General features: G+C 36.5%; 1 protein-coding gene across 9 annotated transcripts in view; it reads left to right on the forward strand.

Moving 5' to 3' along the window:
* LCLAT1 (lysocardiolipin acyltransferase 1) overlaps window positions 1–22309 on the forward strand; it is a 198295-nt gene that overhangs the window by 86345 nt on the left and 89641 nt on the right. For all 9 annotated transcript variants that reach the window (XM_040623057.1, XM_040623058.1, XM_040623056.1 and 6 more), the window contains one exon: window positions 61–259. In XM_040623057.1, the coding sequence (XP_040478991.1) occupies window positions 76–259 (184 nt within the window). In that variant the 5' untranslated portion in view covers window positions 61–75. The remainder of the gene's footprint in view (window positions 1–60; window positions 260–22309) is intronic.

Here is a 22309-nt window from a genome sequence, read left to right on the forward strand (position 1 = left end):
ACCTATGGGAAATCATAACTTCAAATTGTTACATGTCTATATTGTTTGTTTATTCCTTAGGCATTGTTGGAGACCATGTTTGGTGTAAAAGTGATTATAACAGGTGATGCGTTTGTTCCTGGGGAAAGAAGTGTCATTATCATGAATCATCGGACAAGAATGGACTGGCTGTTCCTGTGGAACTGTCTGATGAGATATAGCTACCTCAGATTGGAGAAAATTTGCCTCAAAGCTAGTCTCAAAAGTGTTCCTGGATTTGGTAGGTTATTCACAATTTAAGTTGTTCGTTCATTCATATGTTACTCCCTGACCCCCACCTTAAAACTACAGAATAACTAACTTGTTAAACTCCACTTCAGTATTAAAAAGTCATTTCCATTTTTTTCTCAGTAGCCCAAAAACGTGGATCAAAACAGATTATTTTAATCTCTTTTTTGAAATATTTCATGTTGAGAGAATAAGCTCTTCTCAAGGAAGTAGATGTGGTCCCAGAGAGACTGACACTTTGAAGGATATGAATTAATAGTTCAGTAACTCTTTATTGCATATCATGCTTGTAATTTAGGCCAGAAAAAAATGAACTGATTCATTCACATTCATCTAACAAATATTAATTGGATACCGATTGGTTCTTAGCAATATACTAGTTGCTGGTATTTTCTGAACTTTCCTAATCCATAGCTTTTTTTTAAGTTTTCATTCTGCTTGTTGTATACTATGATATTAAAATTCCTAGCAATACAACAGGTTGCATGGTAGAGAAGTCGGGATATTTCAGCATTGCATTTTACAACTTAATCACCTTCCTCCACTTAATGTGAAATGGGGTGGGGAGCAGACTAAATCTGTATTCAAACCAGCCGTTCACATATGGGTATATGAAAGCTCCCTGACAGCTGTATCTATTACATCTCTACTTCTGGGGTTTCCAGTCTAACATGATTATTTGAATTCTTTGCCTTCCAAACTATGCCCTTATCAGTGTACGGAAATGGTTGAGGATTTGTGAGGGCAAAAAGGTAGATGTCCTCAGGACGGACTAGTAAGGAGGTTTGTACTCTCAGGACAGTCTGATTTCTTACATGGCAACTCACTTCCTTTAGAGTTAACATCCCCCTAAAACTAGCATGAAACTGCAAGGCATTCTATGACCTAGCCTCAGAATTCATATAGTGTCACATCCACAACATATCATTGGTGGAAGCAGTCACTATCTTCAAAGATTCTAGGGGAGAGCACAGACCTCAGTTCTTGATGAGAAATGTCAAAGAAAGACCTTACCGGTATTTCCAAAACTACCACTTCCCTAAAAGGACTGATCAAGAAAGAAAAGAGGAGGCACATGTTACCGGTAGCAAGATTGATAACATCTTGTTCCTGATTCTACATAAAATAATAGTAACAGAATATTAAAAACTCGTGCAGATGAGTTTGAAGATTTATATGAAATCAGGAAATTACAGAAAAAGCGGTCTTGTGTCTAATAAAAAGGTTTTTGGAGGACAATGGCAGCAGCCTGATTTTTCTCAGACCTTAAAAAAGTGATCAGTCAGAGGAAGTAAAACCATGTATCACTCATCTCTTCAGAATGACAGGAGACAAAGAATACCATAACATTCTAGTTGCCTTAACTAGAGAAATAAATTCTAAAGGCTTAAGAGTAGAGGGGCATGGACAACTAAGAAAAAGCCTAATACTAAGTTCCAGAATACTGAACACAGGACATAATGGTTCATAGCACATGATATAGGGAAATGATTAGAAAGACGGTGGGACCTGAAGAGGCAGCCTCAGAGAAGCATTGCTTTTGAAGGAGAAGCCAATACGAAGAGAAGAGTTAGCTCCCCCTAGAGGTGTGGCAGTGAGGAAAACAAAGATCCTGCAGGAATAAAAAGAGTAGCAAAAAATAATAGCCTTTCTTCACCTCTCCCCCAATAAAACTACAAAAAACTGCCATAAAATAATTTTATATCTATAAAAGAAACCTCTTAAGTGGAGGGAAGAACTAAAACATTCAAAATCTACACTGTAACACAACACTTTCAACTGAACGAAATGTCATCAAATAAATATTTGGGAGTATGGGGGGGAAAAACAGAACAGTAATGGTCAAGAAAACAAGAAAAAATGTAAAGGGACTCAATTGAATTAAAAAAAAAAAAAAAAGGACAAGAAAGCAAAATCCTACCAGAAATGTATAGGAAAACAGGAAGACAAAGAATGGAAATGAAAAAAATTGTCAGAAAGTAGTTGAAATGGAAGGTAGTCAAAGGAGGTCTGCCATATATGTAATTAGAGCCCCTAAAGAAGACAATCAAAAGTGTAACCCAAGAAAACATTTTGGGCATAAATGATGACATGAGAGGCACTTCCTGGATCAACAGCATGAGTAACTCCACAGACCGACTGCCCAGTGAAATGGTGAAAATTCTAAAACAACTGTCATTTAAAGTCTCTGGAGATGGACGTACAGCAAATGAACATTTATTGAAGGAAGTTTACCAAGATTTGTTAAAAACATTGAGAATCTGTGGTGTTTGAAACAACACATTTTCTTTCCCTTTAAACCCCCCTCCCCCCCAGTTTAGTCAGACAGAAACTCCACTCCAAACTGATACAGCCAAAAAAAAAAAAAAAAAACAGGCCTCCCTCCCTCTCTTGCTCCTCATTGAATGGCTTTCTTCCACAAGTCCTCACTATCTTCACTGGAATGACTTCATATTGATTATATGATGACTGGGCTCTGTGGTTTTCAAGAAAGCAAATTAAGCTAGACATCTCAGGTAAAATAAAAACTTTACATCTGTATATGAAGGAACAATGAATTTGAAGTACAAGAAAATCACTTAATGCCAAACTTTTATTTCCATTTAATATAGTACATAACATATTTAAAGCTTGCATTCTCCAGTTAGGTGTTACTTTGACTCGAACCTAAATACAGAATATTTATCTCTTATTTTGAAATTAACTTTAGAGCCAAACATGTTTAGGCAGGATCTAGGAACCATTAAATCTTCTCTTTCATTGTCATATAGACTATTTTGACAGATTTGCCATTTATTTAAGAGCTTATATTAAAAAACCATATAAACAAAAAATGAATATGATGAGCCTGTGTGGGTCATACTACAGCAAACGGGAGGAATAAAAATGTAGAGTTTTAGAATGTGTTCTAACTTAAGTTGCTGCTAACTTAAAATAAGACTACTTCCATTTGTAACAGTCTATGTAAGTCTCATGGTAACTACAAAGCAAAACCTTGTAGTTAGATACACAAAAAAGAGAAAGGAATTTGAGCATATCAGTGCAGAAAATCATCAAATCACAAAGGAAGGGAACCAAAGAAGAGAGGCGCAAAGGAACTATAAAATAGCCAGAAAACACGATGGCAATGAGTGCATTCCTATCAATATTTACTTTAAATGTGAATGGACTAAATTCTCCAATTAAAAAACAGAGTGGCTAACAAGACCCGTCTATATATTGCCTATAAGAAATTCACCTCAGCTGTAAGAATACACTGAATAGACTGAAGAATAGACTGAAAATGAAGGGATGGAGAAGATAATCCATGCACATGGAAACCTAAAGAAAGCTAAAGACTAATTAAGAGACAAGGTCATTATATGATGATAAAGGGGTCCATCCAATAAGAAGATAGGAGTACAGTAATAGTGCAGGACTTTAAAACCCACTTTTATCAATGGATAGATCATCCAGACAGAAAAATCAATAAGGAGACATTGGCCTTAGACTAGATAGACTTTACAGACATATACAGACATATTTGACATCTTTCTTTTTTCTTGATGTAGGCATTTATCACTATGAACTTCCCTCTTAGAACTGCTCTTGCCACATGTTAGACTAGATAGACTTTACAGACATATACAGAACATTTCATCCAAATTCAACAGAATACACATTCTTTTCATGTAACACATGGAAACAATCTGTAAGATATGTCAACTGTTAGGCCACAAAACAAGTCTTTTTTTTTTTAAGTTTTTATTTAAATTCCAGTTAGTCAACACAGCATAATATTAGTTTCAGGTATACAATTTAGTGATTCAACACTTCCATACAACATCCGGTGCTCCCCCAAGTGCACTCCTTAATCCCCATCTCCTATTTCAACCCCCCCCCCCCCCCCCACCTACATCCCCTCTGGTAACCAGTTTGTTCTGTATGGTTAAGAGTCTCGTTTGGTTTGCCTCTCAATAAATTTAAGATTGACATGATATGAAGCATCTTTTCTGATCTCAATAATATGAGACTAAAAGCCATTATAAAAAGAAAACTGGAAAACTCACGAATTTGTGGAGATTGACAAACTGACATGCTGTTTAAAGAAGAAAGCAAAAGATAAAAAAGTATCTTGAAGCAAATGGAAGTACCACATACCAAAACCAAAAAATTTCCTGGCTGTGGCAAGAGCAGTTCTAAGAGGGAAGTTCATAGTGATAAATGCCTACATCAAGAAACAATAAAGATGTCAAATAACCTAACTTTACACCTCAAGGAACTAGAAAAAGAGGAACAAATGAAGCCGAAAGTTAGTACAGAAAGAAAATAACAAGGATCAGGTGCAAATAATGAAACTGAGTAAAAAGACTATTTAGAAATGTAATAAAATTTTTGGAAAATGTAATCAAAATCGAGAAACCTTTAGCTAGAATCACCCAAGAAAAAGAGATCACAAATACAAATGAAAGGAGATGTAAAAACTGATACCACAGAAATACAAAGGATCGTAAGAGACTGCTATGAACAGTTGTATGTCAACAAATTGGACAACTTAGAAGAAATAACTTCCTAGAAGTGTAATACCTAGCAAGACTGAATCATGAAGAAATAGAAAATCCGAACAGACTAGTAAAGATTTCATTAGCCATCCAATACTTCCCAATAAACAAAAGTTCAGGACCAGATGGCTTCACTGGTGAACTCTACCAAACATTTAAAGAATACCAGTTCTTCTCCACCTCTTCCAAACAATAGAATCAAACAATAGAATAGGAGGGAACACTTCTAAAGTCATTTTTACAAGGCCAGCATTACCCTCATACCAAAATGAGATAGGATTCCTTAAGAAAAGGACATGCCAGTATACCTGATGAACACAGATGTGAAAATTCTCAACAAAATATGAGCAAACTGAACTTAAAAATAAATTAAAAGAATACATGGCATGGAGGAAGTGGCATTTACCCTCAGGCTACTTTAATGCACTGCTTATTTCTCAAAGCAAAATATTCTCTTCAGTGTTGCGCTAGACTTTTCATTAAGAGTCTTATAAAATAAATTCCTTTGGTGATCATTTCACCTTTGGATAAGAGTTTTGTCCTCAATAAATACCACAGTCAGAATTTAAAAAAAAAATTAAAGAACTCATACACCATGGTCAAGTAGGATTTATTCTGGGGGATGCAAGGATGGTACACCATTTGCAAATCAACCAATGTGATAATACCACATTAACGAAATGAGGGATACAGATCATAAGATCATCTCAATAGATGCCAAAAAGCATTTGACAGAATTCAACATCCATTTATGATAAAAAATTCTCAACAAAGTGAGTATTGAGGAAACGTATCTCAATATCATAAAGGCTGTATATGAGAAGCCCATACCTAACATCAGATTAAATGCTGGAAGCTTGAGACTTTTCCTCTAAAATCAGGAATAAGACAAGAATGCCTCTTCGCAGATGACATGATACTCTATATGGAAAACCCAAAAGAATCCACCCCCAAACTACTAGAAGTTATAGAGCAATTCAGTAATGTGGCAGGATACAAAATCAAGGCTCAGAAATCAGTTGCATTTCTATACACGAACAATGAGACTGAAGAAAGAGAAATTAGGGAATCTATCCCATTTACAATAGCACCAAAAATCATACATTATCTTGGAATTAACCAGAGACGTAAAGGAACTATAGTCTAGAAACTACAAATCACACTTGAAAGACATTGAAGAAGACACAAACAGATGGGAAAATATTCCATGCTCATGGATCGGAAGAATTAACATAATTAAAGCCCATGCTACCCAAGCACACTACACTTTCAGTGCTATCCCGATCAAAATACTCAATGACATTTTCAAAGAACTGAACAAACAGTCCTTAAATCTGTGTGGAACCAGAAAAGGCCCGAATCACCAAGGAACTCAAGTTGAAAAGGAACAAGTGGTGGGGATCACACTGCACGGATTTCAAGCTGTACTCCATAAAGCTGTGATCACAAAGACAGCATGGTACTGCACAAAAACAGACACATAGACCAATGGAACCCAGAAATGGACCTCGGCTCTTTGGGCAGCCAATCTTTGATAAAAGCAGGAAAAACATCCAGTGGAAAAAAGACAGTCTTTTCAATAAATGGGTAGTGGAAAAATTGACAGCTACATGCAAAAGAATGACACTTGACCACTCTCTCACATCCATACACAAAGATAAACTCCAAATGGACGAAGACGACCGTGTGAGACAGGAATCCGATCAAAATCTAGAGAGAGCATAGGGCACAACCTCTTTGACATCGGCCATGCAACTCTTTTTCATGACACGCCTCCAAAGGCAAGAGAAACTTAAAAGATAAATGAACCTGTACTCTCATCAAGATAAAAAGCTTCTGCACAGCCAAGGAAACAGTTAAAAAAACTAGAGGCAGCCCACGGAATGGGAGAAGATAGTTTCAAATGACACATACAGATAAAAGACTGGTATCCAAGATCTACAAAGAACTTCTCAAACTCAGTACAGAAACAAATAAACAAATCATAAAATGGGAAAGAAGATACTGAATAGACACTTTTCCAATGAAGACATACAAATGGCTAACGAGACACATGACATGTTCCAAAATCATTAGCCATCAGGGAAATTCAAATCAAAAACTACACTGAGATACTCACTTTACGCCAGTTAGTATGGCAAAAAATAGACAAGGCAAGAAACAACAATTGTTGGAGAGGATGGGAGAAAGGGGATCCCTCCTACATTGTTGGTGGGATGTTAGTTGGTACAGCCCTCTGGAAAACAGTGGAGGTCCCTTAAAAAGTTAAAAATTGAGCTACCCTTATGATCCAGCAATTGCACTACTGGGTATTTACTCAAAGATACAGATGTGAGGTGAGAGAGAAGGCCATATGCACCCCAATGCATAGCAGCATTGTCCACAATAGCTAAATCGTGGAAGGAACCGAGATGCCCTTCAACAGATGACTGGATTAAGAAGATGTGGTCCATATATACAATGGAATATTACTCAGCTACCAAAAAGTATGATTTTTCAACATTTGCTACAACATGGACGGGACTGGAGGAGATAATGCTAAGTGAAATAAGCAGAGAAAGACAATTATCATATGGTTTCTCTCATCTATGGAACATAAGAAGTAGGAAGATCGGTAGGAGAAGAAAGGGATAAAGAAAGAATTAATTATCATATGGCTTCTCTCATCTATGGAAAGAAGTAGGAACTCTGAGAAACAAACTGAGGGCTTCAGAGGGGAGGGGGTGGGGGAATGGGATAGGCTGGTGATGGGTAGTAAGGAGGGCTCATATTTCATGGTGCACTGGGTGTTATACTCAACTAATGAATCATGGAACTTTACATCAAAAACCAGGGATGTACTGTATGGTGACTATATATATATAAAAAAAAGACAAGAATGCCCAGAGAGTGGGCATTCATTCTACACACTATTGGAAATCCTAGTCACAGCAGGATGGATAGATGCATGGATGGTATCCGAATTAGAGGAAGAAGAAAACTGTCACTATTTGGTGATTATATGATATTATATGTAGAAAACCTTGAATTTAGTAAAATTGTAGTACACAATCAATATACAAATATCTGTTGCATTTCTATTTAATAAACTGTCAGATATTAAGAAAATAATCCCATTTATAACTGTATTAAAGAGAATAAGACAGTTTGGAATAAATTTAACTAAGGAGGTGAGATAACCTGTACCCTGAAAATTATAAGATTGGTGAAAAGAAATGGAAACAAATGGAAAGATATTTGGTCCTCTTGGATTGGAATAATTAATAGTTAAAAGTGTCCATACTACCCAAAGCAATGTATGGATTCAATATAATCTCTTATCAGAATTTCAGTGGTATTTCTCACAGAAAAAAACAATTCTAAAATTTGTATGGAGCCAAAAAAAGACCCCATATAGACAAAGCAAAATCATGAGAAAGAACAAACCTGGGGGCATTACACTTCCTGCTTTCAATGTATATTACAAGTCTATGGTTACCAGAGCAATATTGGCATAAAAACAGACACAGATAAGTGGAACAGAATGAAGAACCTAAACTAAATCTACACAAATATGGTCAACTAATTTATGACAGAGGAGCCCAGAATATAATACACAATACAAGTTACTGAATTAATTAATTAACGATGTTGGGAAAACTGGACAGCCACATGCAAAAGAGTGAAACTGGGCCACTATCTTACAGCAGACACAAAGATCAACTCAAAGTGGATTAAAGTTGAATATAAGACCTGAAATCATAAAAACTTCAGAAGAAACCATAGGTGGTAAGCTCCTGAACATCAGTCTTGGTGATGATTTTATGGATTTGACAACAAAAGCAAAAATAAAGAAGGATCATATCAAACTGAAAATCTTCTGTACAGATGATGGAAAACATCAAAAAATGAAAAGGCAATATACCAAACGGGAGAAAATATTTGCATATCATATATCTGATAGTGGGTTAGTATATAAAATATGTAAAGAACTATAACTCAATAGCAAAGTAAAAACAAACAAAAAACACACCAAAAAACCCCCAGCAAATCTGATTTAAAACATGGGCTGAGGATTTGAGTGGACATTTTTTGAAAGATGTCTGACTGGTATGTGAAAAGGTACTCACCATCACTAATCATCAGGGAAATGTAAATCAAAACCATAATCATACATCATTATATACCTGTTAGAATAGATACTGTAAAAAAGATGAGAAATAGTGTTGGTAAGGATGTGGAAGAAAGGGAACCCCTGTGCACATTTGGTGGAAATTTAAGTTTGTTCAGCCATTATGGAAAGCCATATGGGGAGTACTCAAAAAATTAAAAACAGAACTACCATATGATCCAGCAACTCCACTTTTGGGTATTTATCTGAAGGAAAGGAAAACATAACTTGAAAAAATATATGCACCCCCATGTTCACCGCAGTATTTATAATAGCCAAAATACAGAAACAACGTACCATCCACATCAGGGGATGAATGGATAAAGATGTGAGATAGGAGAATGCCAGGAAGATGGGGGAGTAGGAGGACCCTAAGCCAACTTTGCTCCACTAATACAACTGGATAACTCTCACATCGGGGTAAATAACCCAGAAAATAACCCAAAGACTGACAGAACAAACTCCGTAACTAAATGTAGAGAAGAGGTTACATTGAAGAGGGTAGGAACGGTGGAGACACAGTGGAGAGGGAAACCCACAGGACTATCTGAGAGAGGGAGGGACCTGTGGGCACAGAGAGGGGAGAGAAACAGACTGTCACACCAGGAAGCCCTCACAGGGAAGATGAATCCCCATAACATTTGCTTGAAAACCCCCCAACTTTGAAACTTGAAAACATTTGACTTTGAAAACCAGAGGGGCCTAATTTTGTGAGTTCTTAAAACCAGCAGGGCTTAAAGCCTGGAATTTTAAAAATCAGTGGGTCAGCTCTTGGGGAAATGGGAGGACAGAAGGTAAGAGAAAACAGAGTTCATGCCCTTAAAAAGACAGCATAACAGCCTGGAGAGAGACAATGTAGAAGCAGCAGTTTGAAAAATGCCTTGGTTGTATGGGATGGAGAACTATTTACTAATCTCAGATAGGATCCCTGACCTGAGGGACAGAGATCACTGGGAGACTCCTCCAGATACAAAGGAGGGGGCAGGAGTTATTTCTCTTTCCCATCTCCCAGCGTAAACACGTGACCACCTGCAGTGCAGAAATTTACAACCTAATTTGCTTAGCTGCTCCTCCTGCTTTGCGGATCCACCCCTTCCAGCCAGACTTGCCTCAGTCCCAGGTTTACTGCTGGTTCCCACCCTCAGAAGACAGCACAGACCTTGCCAATACCTCATCTCCTGAGCCCAGAGTTTGTGGGGCCTCGGTACCCACAGCAGCAGTGGGTTCCTGCTCACGGAGGACTGATGCATAAACCTTGTTAAAATTGCATGCCCCACCCCCAGAATATTACAGATTCACCCCATCCAATACACTCTTGGCTGGAGCCCATTCAAACCAGGGCCACAAGCCTGGCAGTGTGCAAGCAGCCACAACGGGCTACCACCACTCCATAGTGACTCCTGCCCTCCCTGGTACCACTCAGATTGCAGCCCCAGCAGTGAGCTGGGGGCCGACAGCTGGTCTGATTGCGGGTTCTGCCCACCAACAAAAGCTTCTCAGGGGACAACATGGGGATAGCACCCTGCAGTTTGGTGCCACTGCATCTCTGACAAATACCTAGTCTGACAAGCCCAAGGCAGCCTCAGACTGGCCCACCAACACCATAGGGACCAAACAGGCAGAGAGCCACTGCAGATGACTTGAACTGAAGGAAAAAGCAGCTCATCCAAAACAGCACACACACCACATGTAGGAGCCACCCCTGAGCCTCCAGTTTCCAGTAAACAGGGGACACTGTACTGCAGGGCACTACAGGACCTCTTCATCATAAGGGCACTACTTTCAAGAGCAGGAGACATAGCTGACTTTCCTAACACATAGAAACAGACACAGAGAGGTAACAAAGTGAGGATATAGAGGAATATGTCCCAAATGAAAGGACAGGACAAAACCACAGCAAGAGACCTATGTGAAATGAAGATTAAGTAATATGCCAGATAGAGAATTTAAAGTAATAGTCATAAAGATATTACTGGACTTGAGAGAAGACTGGAGGACATCAGTGAGACCCTTAACAAAGATTAAAAAAAAATCAGAGATGAAGAACACAGTAAATGAAATTAAAAATACACTAGATGGAAGAAATAGCAGGTTAGAGGAAACAGATGAATCAGTGACCTGGAGGACAGAGTAATAGAAAGTAATCGAGATGAACAGGTGAGAGAAAAACGTTTATGCAAACAGAGGATAGACCTGGGGAACTCAGTGACTCCACCAAGGGCAGTAACTTTTGCATTATAGGGATCCCAGAAGGAGAAAAGGGAGCAAAAAATTTATTTGAAGAAATTGTAGCTGAAAACTTAGTGAATCTGGGGTAGGAAACAGAAATATAGATGCGGGAGGTACAGAGGTCCCCCAGCAGAATCAACCCAAGGAGGTCCACACCAAGACACAAACAATTAAAATTTAAAAAGCTGAGATAGAAAGAATTTTAAAAGAACAAGAAAAAAGAAATCAGTTACTTACAGGGGAAACCTCAAGGTTATCGGTGGATTTTTTTAGCAGAAACTTTGCAGGTTAGAAGAAGGTGGCATAATATATTCATAGTGCTGAAAGGAGAAAAATCTGCAACTGAGAATAATCTGTCCAGCCAGACTATCATTCAGAATGCAAGGAGAGAGAGAGTTTTCCAGACAAACAAAAGCTAAAGGAATTCATCACCACTAAACCAGCCATATAAGAAATATTAAAGGGGACTCTTAGGGACTCTCTTATAAAGACTGTAAGTAAGAGTAATAAAAGTAGAATGCACAAAAGCAGTAAAAATAAGTATGCCTGAAAAAAATTAGTCAAGTGACTCACAAAATAAAAAGGAGGTAAAGTATGACAGCATGTACCCAGAACATAGGGGGAAAAGGAGTAAAGAATAGAATCAAACTTGAGGGACTATTAACATAGACTGCTATATGCAGATGTTATTGATAAATTAGTGGTAATCACAAATCAAAAACGAGTAATAGATATACAAAAATAAAGAGAAAGGAATCCAAGTATATCATCATAGAAAGCCAATTTATGAGAGAAGAGAGCAAGGGAAGAAAAGATCTGAGAAGAAATAACCATAAAACAAGTAACAAAATGATATAATACATATCTATTAATAATTATTTTGAATGTAAATGGACCAAATGCTCCAGTCAAAAGACACAGGGTGATGGATTGGTCAAAATAAACCAAGACCGGTCTATATGCTGCCTACAAGAAACTCATTTCAGACACACATACAGATTGAAAGTGAGGGAATAGAGAAACATTTGTCATGCAAGTGGATATGAAAAGAAAGTTGGGGTAGCAATACTTATATCAGACAAAAGAGACTTTAAAACAGAGTGTAACGAGACAAAGACACTATATAATCATAAAGAGGATAATCTAGGAAGATATAACAATTGTAAATATTTGTACATCCAACATGGGAGCACCCAAATATATGAAACAGTTAATAATAAACATAAAGGAGCTAATTGATAGTAAAACAATAATAATAGGGGACTTTAAAACCCAATTACATCAATGGACAGATCATCCAAACCGAATATCAAGAAGGAACCAGTGGCTTTGAATGATATCTTGGACCAGGTAGTTTAACAGATATATTCAGAACATTCCATTCCTAAAACAGTGGACTCTCATTGCCTTTTTTTTTTTTTTTTAAGATTTTATTTATTTATTTGACAGAGAGTGAACGAGCACACAAGCAGGGGAACAGCAGAGGGAGGGAGAGAAGCAGGCTGTCTGCTGAGCAGGGAGCCCAATGTGGGGCTTGATCCCAGGACCCTAGGATGATGACGTGAGTGGAAGGCAGACGCTTAACCGACTGAGCCACCCAGGTGACCCCCTGCACATCCTTTTCAAGTGCACATGGAACATTCTTCAGAACAGATCACATATTAGGCCACAAAACAAATTCAAGTCTCAACAAATTCAAAAAAATTGAAATCATACCATGGGTCTTTTCTGACAACACTATAAAACTAGAAATCAGCCACAAGAAAATATCTAGAAGCTATTAAATAATGAATGGGTCAACCAAGAAATCAAAGAATGGAGACAAATGAAAAGGAAAATACAACAGTCTAGAATCTCTGGGACATAGCAAAAGTGGCTGTAAAAGGGAAGTTTATTGCAATATGGGCCTACCTCAAGAAGCAAGAAAAATGTGGGAAAAAAAGAAAAACCACCCATAACCCCTGACACCTAAAGGAACTAGAAAAATAAAACAACCCCACAAAACTAGTAGAAGGAAGGCAATAATAAAAGATTAGAGTAGAAATGAACAATAGAACAAATTCTTGATGCCAGGAGTTTGTTCTTTGAAAAGATCAACAAAATTGATAAATCTTTAGCCAGACTTGTCAAAAAAAAAAAAAAAAAAGGTAAATAAAAGAGGATTCAAATAAAAGCAGACATGAAATTGGAGAAATAACAACCAATATCACAAAAATACAAAGGACTGTAAGAAAATAGTATGAAAATGTGTAGAATGGAAAAAACTAAGAGCTTTCCCACTAAGGTCAGGAACAAGACAGGGATGTCCACTCTCACCACTTTTATTTATATATAGAAAACCCTAAAGATTCCACCAAAAAACAACTAGAACTGATAAATGAATTCAGTGAAGTCACATGATACAAAATCAATGTGTAGAAATCTGTTCAACAATTCCATATATTACCTTTTGATGGCTGAGTAATATTCCATTGTATATATGTATGTGTGCGTGTGTGTGTATATATTGGAGTATTTATTCAGCCATAAAAAGAATGAAATCTTGGCATTTGCAACAATATGGATGGATTCTAGAGAGTATAATGTAAGTGAAATAAGTCAGCCAGAGAAAGACAAATACCATATGATTCCATTCTTACATTGAATTTATGAAAAAACAAAACAAAACAAACAAAAACAACAACAACAACAACAAAACCAAATGAACAAAGGGGGAAAAAGAGAGAGACAAACCAAGAAACAGACTCTTAACTATAGAGAACAGATGGTTACCAGAGGGGAGGTAGTGTGGGGATGGGGTGAAATAGGTGAAGGGGATTGAGAGTACATTTACCATGATGAGCACTGAGTAATATATGGAATTGTTGAGTCACTATATCATACACCTAAAGTGAAGATAATACTGTATGTTAACTACACTGGGATTAAAATAAAAAAAAAACAAACAAAAATGAAACGGTATGAGTTACACACACACAGAGGAATATTATTTAGCCATAAATAAAGTAGACCTTGCCTTTGAGCCAACATGGATGGATCTTGAGGGTATTATTCTAAGTGAAGTAAATCAGAGGAAAACAAATATTATATGATGTCACTTATATGTGGAATCGAAAAACAAAACAACAAAAAAACCTAGCAAAAACTGAACTCAGATACAGAGAAGACATTGGTGGTTGCCAGAGCCTGTATTTGTCAGAGCCTGGGGATTGGGGATTGAGGAAAATACGTGAAAGTGGTCAAAAGGCACAAACTTCCAGTGATAAAATTAATAAGTTATGGGGATAAAATGTACAGCATGGTGACTATAGTTAATAATACTGTATTGAACATTGAAAAGTTGCTGAGAGAGTAGATACTTAAACTTCTCATCAGAAAAACATTTGTATCTATTTGTAATAATGTTAACTAGACATATTTCCCAATACATACACACACACACACACACACACACACACACACACACACACACATATATATATGGAATCAGTTTGTTATACCTGAAATTAATGTTATATATCAGTTACATTTCAATTTTAAAAAGTAGTACTGCTTAATCAGGTAGTTTTGAGGATTAAGTTCCAGTAGAGCGTTATTTGCTGCTGCTTGTTACTTCTGTAGTTCCATCCAGGTCATCTACCCTTCCACCTCTTGCCTTATAGAGGTCCATATTTCCAGTGTCTCAGAGACCCGTACTTTCACTTTCTCCCATCACTAATCTTTATTTCCTCCTACTCTACACTGGTATAGTCATTTTATCATCACAAACCTTTCTCTTGTCATCAGTTCCTATTAAAATATTTCATTCTTAGCTTTTCCATGTGTACACCCCCCGTAAGTTATAAGCTCCTAATAGAGGGTGTTTTACAAAATTAGCTCTTAAAAATTTGTAGACTTGATAAGATTTCCTGAAAATGCAAAATGAGGACTGATTTTAGATTAGAGAAAAAGATTTTAGAACCTTTAAAGTAATGCAAAGAAAATTAAGCAAGGCAAAAATGTAGGCAACAAGAAACCAAACCAAAACATAAAACACAAACCAAACCCTCACAAGAGCAGTTTGCAAATGAGCTATTAAAGCTGGAGTTTGCACAAGAAAATGAAAGAAAGGGAAAAGAATGGAAACATCTTAGTGTTCACCTATCTCCTGCTTCAGACTATGCTAGACTTAGCTTGTTAACAGTTGGGCATGACTTCAGGGAGTATTTAATATTGCTCTTTATAACTGTTATTTCTAAAATAAATGTTTGCTTACCAGGTGTTTGGAATAGAATTTTCTCGTCTATTTAGTTCATTTGCAGATGACTAAAGAAAAACGATATTTTCTATATGTAGTGCCAGGTTGGAGAATGAATGAGAGTTTGGAATTTGGGAGTTCTTTTCCTAGAGTACAAAAGTAATAGACTAATGTAACAGGCTAGGAAAGAAATCAGTAACAGTGTTTAGATTGCAGGTCAGGTTATAAAGAGCTTTGGTAAAGTTAACTAAAGAGTTTAGAGTTTGCTAAGATATAAGAAATTAAATTTTAACAAAAATGTCCTGTAGTTAGATTTCAGCTCTTTCTAATGGTGGTATACACATAGATTTTTATTTTTAGCCAAATTTGTAACCACTTAGTAACTGTTAATGAAATATTAACCATAAGATGTCATAAAAAATCCTTTTGCCTGGTACAGAATCACCCGGGAAATAGACTTTTTGTTCCATTTGTGCCTACACAACTCATGGTCTTGATTTTTCTGGGTTATTAATTATATTGAGTGGCAGAAGAGTTTGAGGTCTTTCCAAAGTATATAGAGGAATAAATATTAAAGAAATAGTGATTTAAAAAGTGGCCATGTTGTGTATTAAATTTAAAATCTTCCTGACCTGACATTCGTTTCAAAGTAAATTGTCATACAATTCAGTAATTCTAAAACTGCAGCATAAGAGAATGGTGAGAACTAGGAAAATCACAATTTTGACATAAACTTTTAGGAAATAATGTGAAGTTGTGAAATATGATTGTTCAGAATGAGATCAGGGAGAAGTAGAAGTGACAGCTTGGCCTCTGATGAATGCTTCTGTGCATTCTGTTTGTTAAAGGCATGCAGAGACCATGAGTGTATGTCCCAAAGTGCCTGTGGTGGTCTGCTTTAGCAGAATAATTGAAACTGGTTAGGAGGGTACTCATAAGTTTGGCCTCCCAGAGTATTAATATATTTGCCAAAACATTAAATATTTTTTGCTCAATTTGATTTACAGAAATAACTGCACTTTACTTTTTTGTCTTTTTTTTTTTTTAACTGCAGTTTTATTTTAAATGCCTTTGGTGTTATATAAGCATTTCCGTTTTTAAAGATCCTGAGGGGTGCCTGGGTGGCACAGTTGTTAAGTGTCTGCCTTCGGCTCAGGGCATGATCCTGGTGCTCTGGGATCGAGCCCCACATCAGGCTCCTCCGCTAGGAGTCTGCTTCTTCCTCTCCCACTCCCCCTGCTTGTGTTCCCTCTCTCGCTGGCTGTCTCTCTCTGTCAAATTTACTGGCTGTCTCTCTCTGTCAAATAAATAAATAAAATCTTTAAAAAAAAAAAAAAAGATCCTGAGTAAAAACAGTCGGTTAAAATCTATCGTACACCTTGCCAGTGCACTATGGCAACAATGATTGATTATAGCGTACCTTATTAGTAAACATGGAAGTGCTGTAACACAGGGTTATAGTGATGCAAAGATAATCATTTTATGTGGCCAAGTTTTTCATTTTAACTGTTTTTCATTAATGTATTTTAAGGATTAGTAGAGTATAGTTTGTTGAAATAAAGATGTTGTTCCTCCTACAGTTTTAAGAATTACTAAATTGATGCCACCTTAGCTTTTGTAACTATTCTGTATTAAGCACAGAGAATGGATATTTTCCTATTGAGATACAGTTTATTAATACTAAACTTTATAGTTTATTAATACCGAACTTTATCTCCTATGAGAGGGAAAATTCTTCTTCTCTTACCCAGCTTCCTCCTACTTTAATTTGACATTCACTAAAACTAAAATCATCTTTAAGCCATGAAAGTGTTCGACTTCATCCCGTTTGGTGGACCCTTATTTTTATTTTACCAACTTCATGCTGTATATTAAAAGTATCATTAGCCATGATCAAGTGAGATTTTTTCCAGGGATGCAAGGATGGTTCAGTATCCACAAATCAACGTGATACACTACATTAACAAAATGAGGGATAAAAATCATGCAGTCATCTCAATAGATGCAGAAAAAGTACTTGACAAAATTAAATACCCATTCATGATAAAAACTCTGAACGATGTGGGTTTAGAGGTCAACATAATAAAGGCCATATAGGAAAAACCCACAAATAACATCATACTGAATGGTGAAAAACTGAGAGCTTTTCCTTTAAGATTGGGAACAAGACAAGGATGTCTTACCACTTTTATTCAACATAGTACTGGAAATCTAGCCACAGCAATCAAATAAGAAAAAGAAATAAAAAGCATCCAGATTGATAAGGAAGAAGTAAAACTGTCACTACTTGCAGATGACATGATACTATATATAGAAAACCCCAAAGACTACAACAAAAAGCTATGAGAACTGATAAATGAATTCAGTAAAGTCACAGGATACAAAATTAATATATAAAAATCTGTTGTATTTCTTTCTTTTATTTATTTATTTAAAGATTTTATTTATTTATGTGACAGACAGCCAGTGAGAGAGGGAACACAAGCAGGGGGAGTGGAGAGGAAGAAGCAGGCTCCCAGCGGAGGAGCCCGATGTGGGGCTCGATCCCGGAACGCCGGGCTCATGCCCTGAGCCGAAGGCAGATTCTTAACGACTGTGCTACCCAAGAGCCCCATCTGTTGCATTTCTATACACTAATGAGTAGCAGAAAGAGAAATTAAGGAAACAATTCCATTTACAGTTGCACCAAAAAGAATAAAATACCTGGAATAAACCTAACCAAGGAGGTGAAAGACCTGTACTCTAAAAACTATAAAACATTGATGAAGAAACTGAAGATGATAACAAATAGATATTTTATGCTCATGGATTGGGAGAATTTATGTTGTTAAAATGTCCATACTGGCCAAAGCAAATCACAGATTCAGTGCAATCTTATCAAATTACCAAGAGCATTTTTCATGGAACTAGAATAAAATATACTAAAATTTGTATGGAACCACAGAAGATCCCAAATAGCCCCCCATCCCAAATTCTTAAAGCTGAAGGGATCATAATCCCAGATTTCAAGATATATTACACAGCTGTATTAAAACAGCATGGTACTGGCACAAAAACAGGCACATAGATTAATGAAAGAGATTAGAGAGCCCGGAAATAAACCCATGTGTATAGTCAACTAATCTATGACAGAGAAGGCAAGAGTAGAGTATACGGTAGGGAAAAGACAGATAAATGGTGCTGGGAAAACAGGATCGCTTTTTTACACCATACACAAAACATAAACTTAAAATAGATTAAAGACCTAATTGTGAGACCTGAAACTAAAACTCGTAGAGGAAAACACAGACAAGAATCTCTTTGACATGGCCTTTGCAACACTTTTCTACATATGTCTCCTTAGGCAAGGTAAACAAAAGCAAAAAGAAACTGTTGGGACTATACCAAAATAAAAAGCTTTTGTACACTGAAGGAAATTATCAACAAAATGAAAAAGCAACCTAATGAAAGGCAGAAGATATTTGTAAGTGATATAACTGATAAGGGGTTCATATCCAAAATATATAAAGAGCTTATATAACTCAACACCAAAAAAAAAAAAAAAAAAATCCAGTTTAAAAATGGGCAGAAGACACAAGCAGACATTTCTCCAAAGAAGACACACAGATGGCTAACAGACACATGAAAAGATGCTCAATATTACTAATCATGAGGGAAATGCAGATCAAAACCCCAGAGATATCACCTTCTATTAGTCAGAAGGGCTGGTATCAAAGAGATAAGAAATAACAAGTGTTGGCAAGGGCGTGGGAAAAAAAAGAACCAAAAAAAGAACCCTTATGCCCTGTTGGTGGGAGTGCAAATTGGTATAGCCACTGAGGAAAACAATATGGGGCTTCCCCCCGAAGTTAAAAAAGAAGTATGATCCAGTAATTCCAGTACTGGGTATTAACCCAAAGAAACCAAAACCACTAATTTGAAAACAGTATATGCAACCCTATGTTAAAAATATATGCAACCCTATGTTCATGGAAACATTACTTATAATAGCCAACATAGGAAGGCAACCCAACTGCCCATCCATAGATGAAGATGTTGTATATATATGATAGAACATTACTCACCCATAAAAATGGCAATCTTGCCATTCATGACAACATGGATGGATTTAGAGGGTATAATGCTAAGTGAAATAGGTCAGACAGAGAAAGATAAACACCGTATGATTTTACTTGTATGTGGAATCTAAAAAACAAAACAAATGGATAAAGGAGAAACAGACCCATAAATAGAACAAACTGGTGGTTGCCAGAGATGAGAAGGGTGGAAGTTGGGTACAGTGGGTAAAAGGAGTGGGAGGTATAGGTTTCCAGTTATGGAATGAATAAGTCATAGGGATGAAAGGTACAACATAGGTAAAATTGTTAATTGTATTGTAATAGTACTGTATGGTGACAGATGGTAGCTATACTTGTGAGCACAGCATAATATATAGAATTGTTAAATTGCTGTGAAACTTGTGTAACAATGTGTGTCAGCTATACTTAACAAAATTATTAATGTCACTTCATGACTCAAAAGAGGAATAAATTTCTAATTGGAGAAATCTCTTGCAAGACTTGGTATCACTAACACTCCAATCCCATTAGTTTCTTTGGCACAACTAAGACATCAGTTTTATAACCTATATTAGATAAGTGTACTCATCATCCAAGTTAACAACTGCTTGGGCCTTCCTGGAAGAAATCTCTTCAATGAACACATTTGAAGCTCCCTCTGTGACCCTTTCTTCAAAAGGGGCCTCTAGTCAAGGATTCCTAGCTACTTAATAACTATAATGTAGCTGTTACTCTCATAGCAAACTTTCTTATGGCTTAGTGCAAGAAATTGATTAGTGTCTGGCTTCCTGTTGTATCTAAATGATAAAAGATTTTATAGCAGCAACTTTCTTCCCTGTGTTGTTGCATTTATTACTAAACACCTAAAGGCCAGAGATGATTTCACTAATTTTGACAGAGAACCGTTTTTTATTTACACATCCTGTGACAGGATAAAAGTACCTGATACTGGCTTTCTCTGCCTCCTAATAGCCAATCTCAAGACCAAAGGGAGAGGGTCTATCAAGAGGTTCTGGGGAAAATTTCCTCCTTCATGAAAGGGCAAGAGTTGATGAAAGGAGGATGGAACTGCCCTTTCCTACTTGGGACATTACTGTTAGAGCACATCATACTTGGAGCTGCTGCAACTGTCTTGTGTCCAAGAGGATGGCGGAGTAGAATGTGAGAGCCTGGCCTCTGAACCAGCCTTGAGGCCAGCTTTATTTTATGTGAGAAACATAAATCCAGATTGTTTATATGATTTCCAGATTAGTATTCTGTTATTTATAGCCAAAAACTTGCTTTCCTCATTTCACCAAGCTCTTAAAGTATCCAGTGATTGATTTACTCATTCAGTAAATTTTATTAAATGCTTATCATAAATCAAGATCTTTATGAAAACCATCAAATGAAATAGAGTACGTTGAACGTGTTTTAGTTCTGTGGCTAGATATCACATTCATATCTGTGTATTTTCAGATAGAAAGCGAAGATCAGTTTCATCTTAGCAATTCTGCTAGTTGCAAAATAAGTTCTTGTAGTTGTTGATTTTATAGTTTCAGTTGCCAGAGTTGCTTGGCTGAGATGAGTTTTGATGCTTTTTTTGTTGTTGGGGAGGGAGGGAAACCCATTGGGAACAAAAGTTCAGTTCAGTTAAATCATGTGCCAGGCAGTATACTAGGATTATACTTCTTTCTAGGATTACACTGAACTAAGTCATTTTTTAGGATTGCATTGAGATCTAAGTAATTTAAATGAAGCTTTTGTTTTGAATTTGTTAGCTGACTTCTTAACAGAACTCAAGCCCTGTGCTCTCTGGAAGTTTACAGTTTCTTTGGGCGGAAGAAATTGCTCTGGGATCTAAGGTCATCCACTCAATCACTTACTGAAGTTATTAACACAATCAATTACCTAAATTGAATATCCCATTGCTGTGCACTATCTCTGACACCCCAATCAGATTTGCATTGCCTCAGGCAGCTTGGCATCCCAGATGTAAGCCAGGAAGCATATTTTGATTCTAGACCTCTTAGTACCCTACGTCTACTGAAAATGAAGGCATTCTTTTGCTTAAATTAATAAGGAGGCTTTAAAAATTATCTAAAAAGAATGCTTTTATGACAGTGATTTTTAGGAGAGACCAGTAAAAGTGGGGGGAGCCTTAGGGCTTTGTGTCTGTTTTGCATTTCGTGGAGAAGCACAAACAAAATAAATCTTTCAGTGATCAGTTTGAGCCAACTTTGAAAAGGGTACTTTATAATAATGGTAAAAAGATAGGAGAGATGGACCCAGTGTACCCTGTAGTTTGTTTTTTAACCTTAATGTCAATAGATAATTTGACTCCAGTGCCTTCAGTTGTCCTTTCACTTGTGGCTAAATTAGGTACCCCTCAATTGAAAATGTCTGTTTTTTGTTTTTTGCTTTTTATAGAGAAAGGCAACTTTGCAATACTGAGGAAAAAATGAATTGGCTGTTAGACTTATTATATATGTCATCATTAAGAGAGTTAAAAAAAACTGGTTTTTCTCTTGTTTATTCCTTATCATAAATCATATAGAAAATATTTTCTTTGTGCTTGAAGTCAGGTATTTCTGAGTGTTATACTATTGTGTAATGAACACCAGGCAGGGACATATGATGTAGCCAAGAATTAGAAATGTTCTTCCACAATAAAAAGAATGCCAAAACCATATCTTAGAAATGTTGTTACTGATAATCTTTTAACTATTTATGGTATAGTAAGTGAATCTCAACTAAGAATCTTAAGGTCTTTGAGTTTAGAATGCAAAGTGTCCATTTTATATATATATATATATATATATATATATATATATATGTCTTAAAAGTA

The sequence above is a fragment of the Ursus maritimus genome, unplaced genomic scaffold (assembly GCF_017311325.1).
Source record: "Ursus maritimus isolate PB19 unplaced genomic scaffold, ASM1731132v1 scaffold_6, whole genome shotgun sequence".
NCBI classification, from domain to species: domain Eukaryota; kingdom Metazoa; phylum Chordata; class Mammalia; order Carnivora; family Ursidae; genus Ursus; species Ursus maritimus.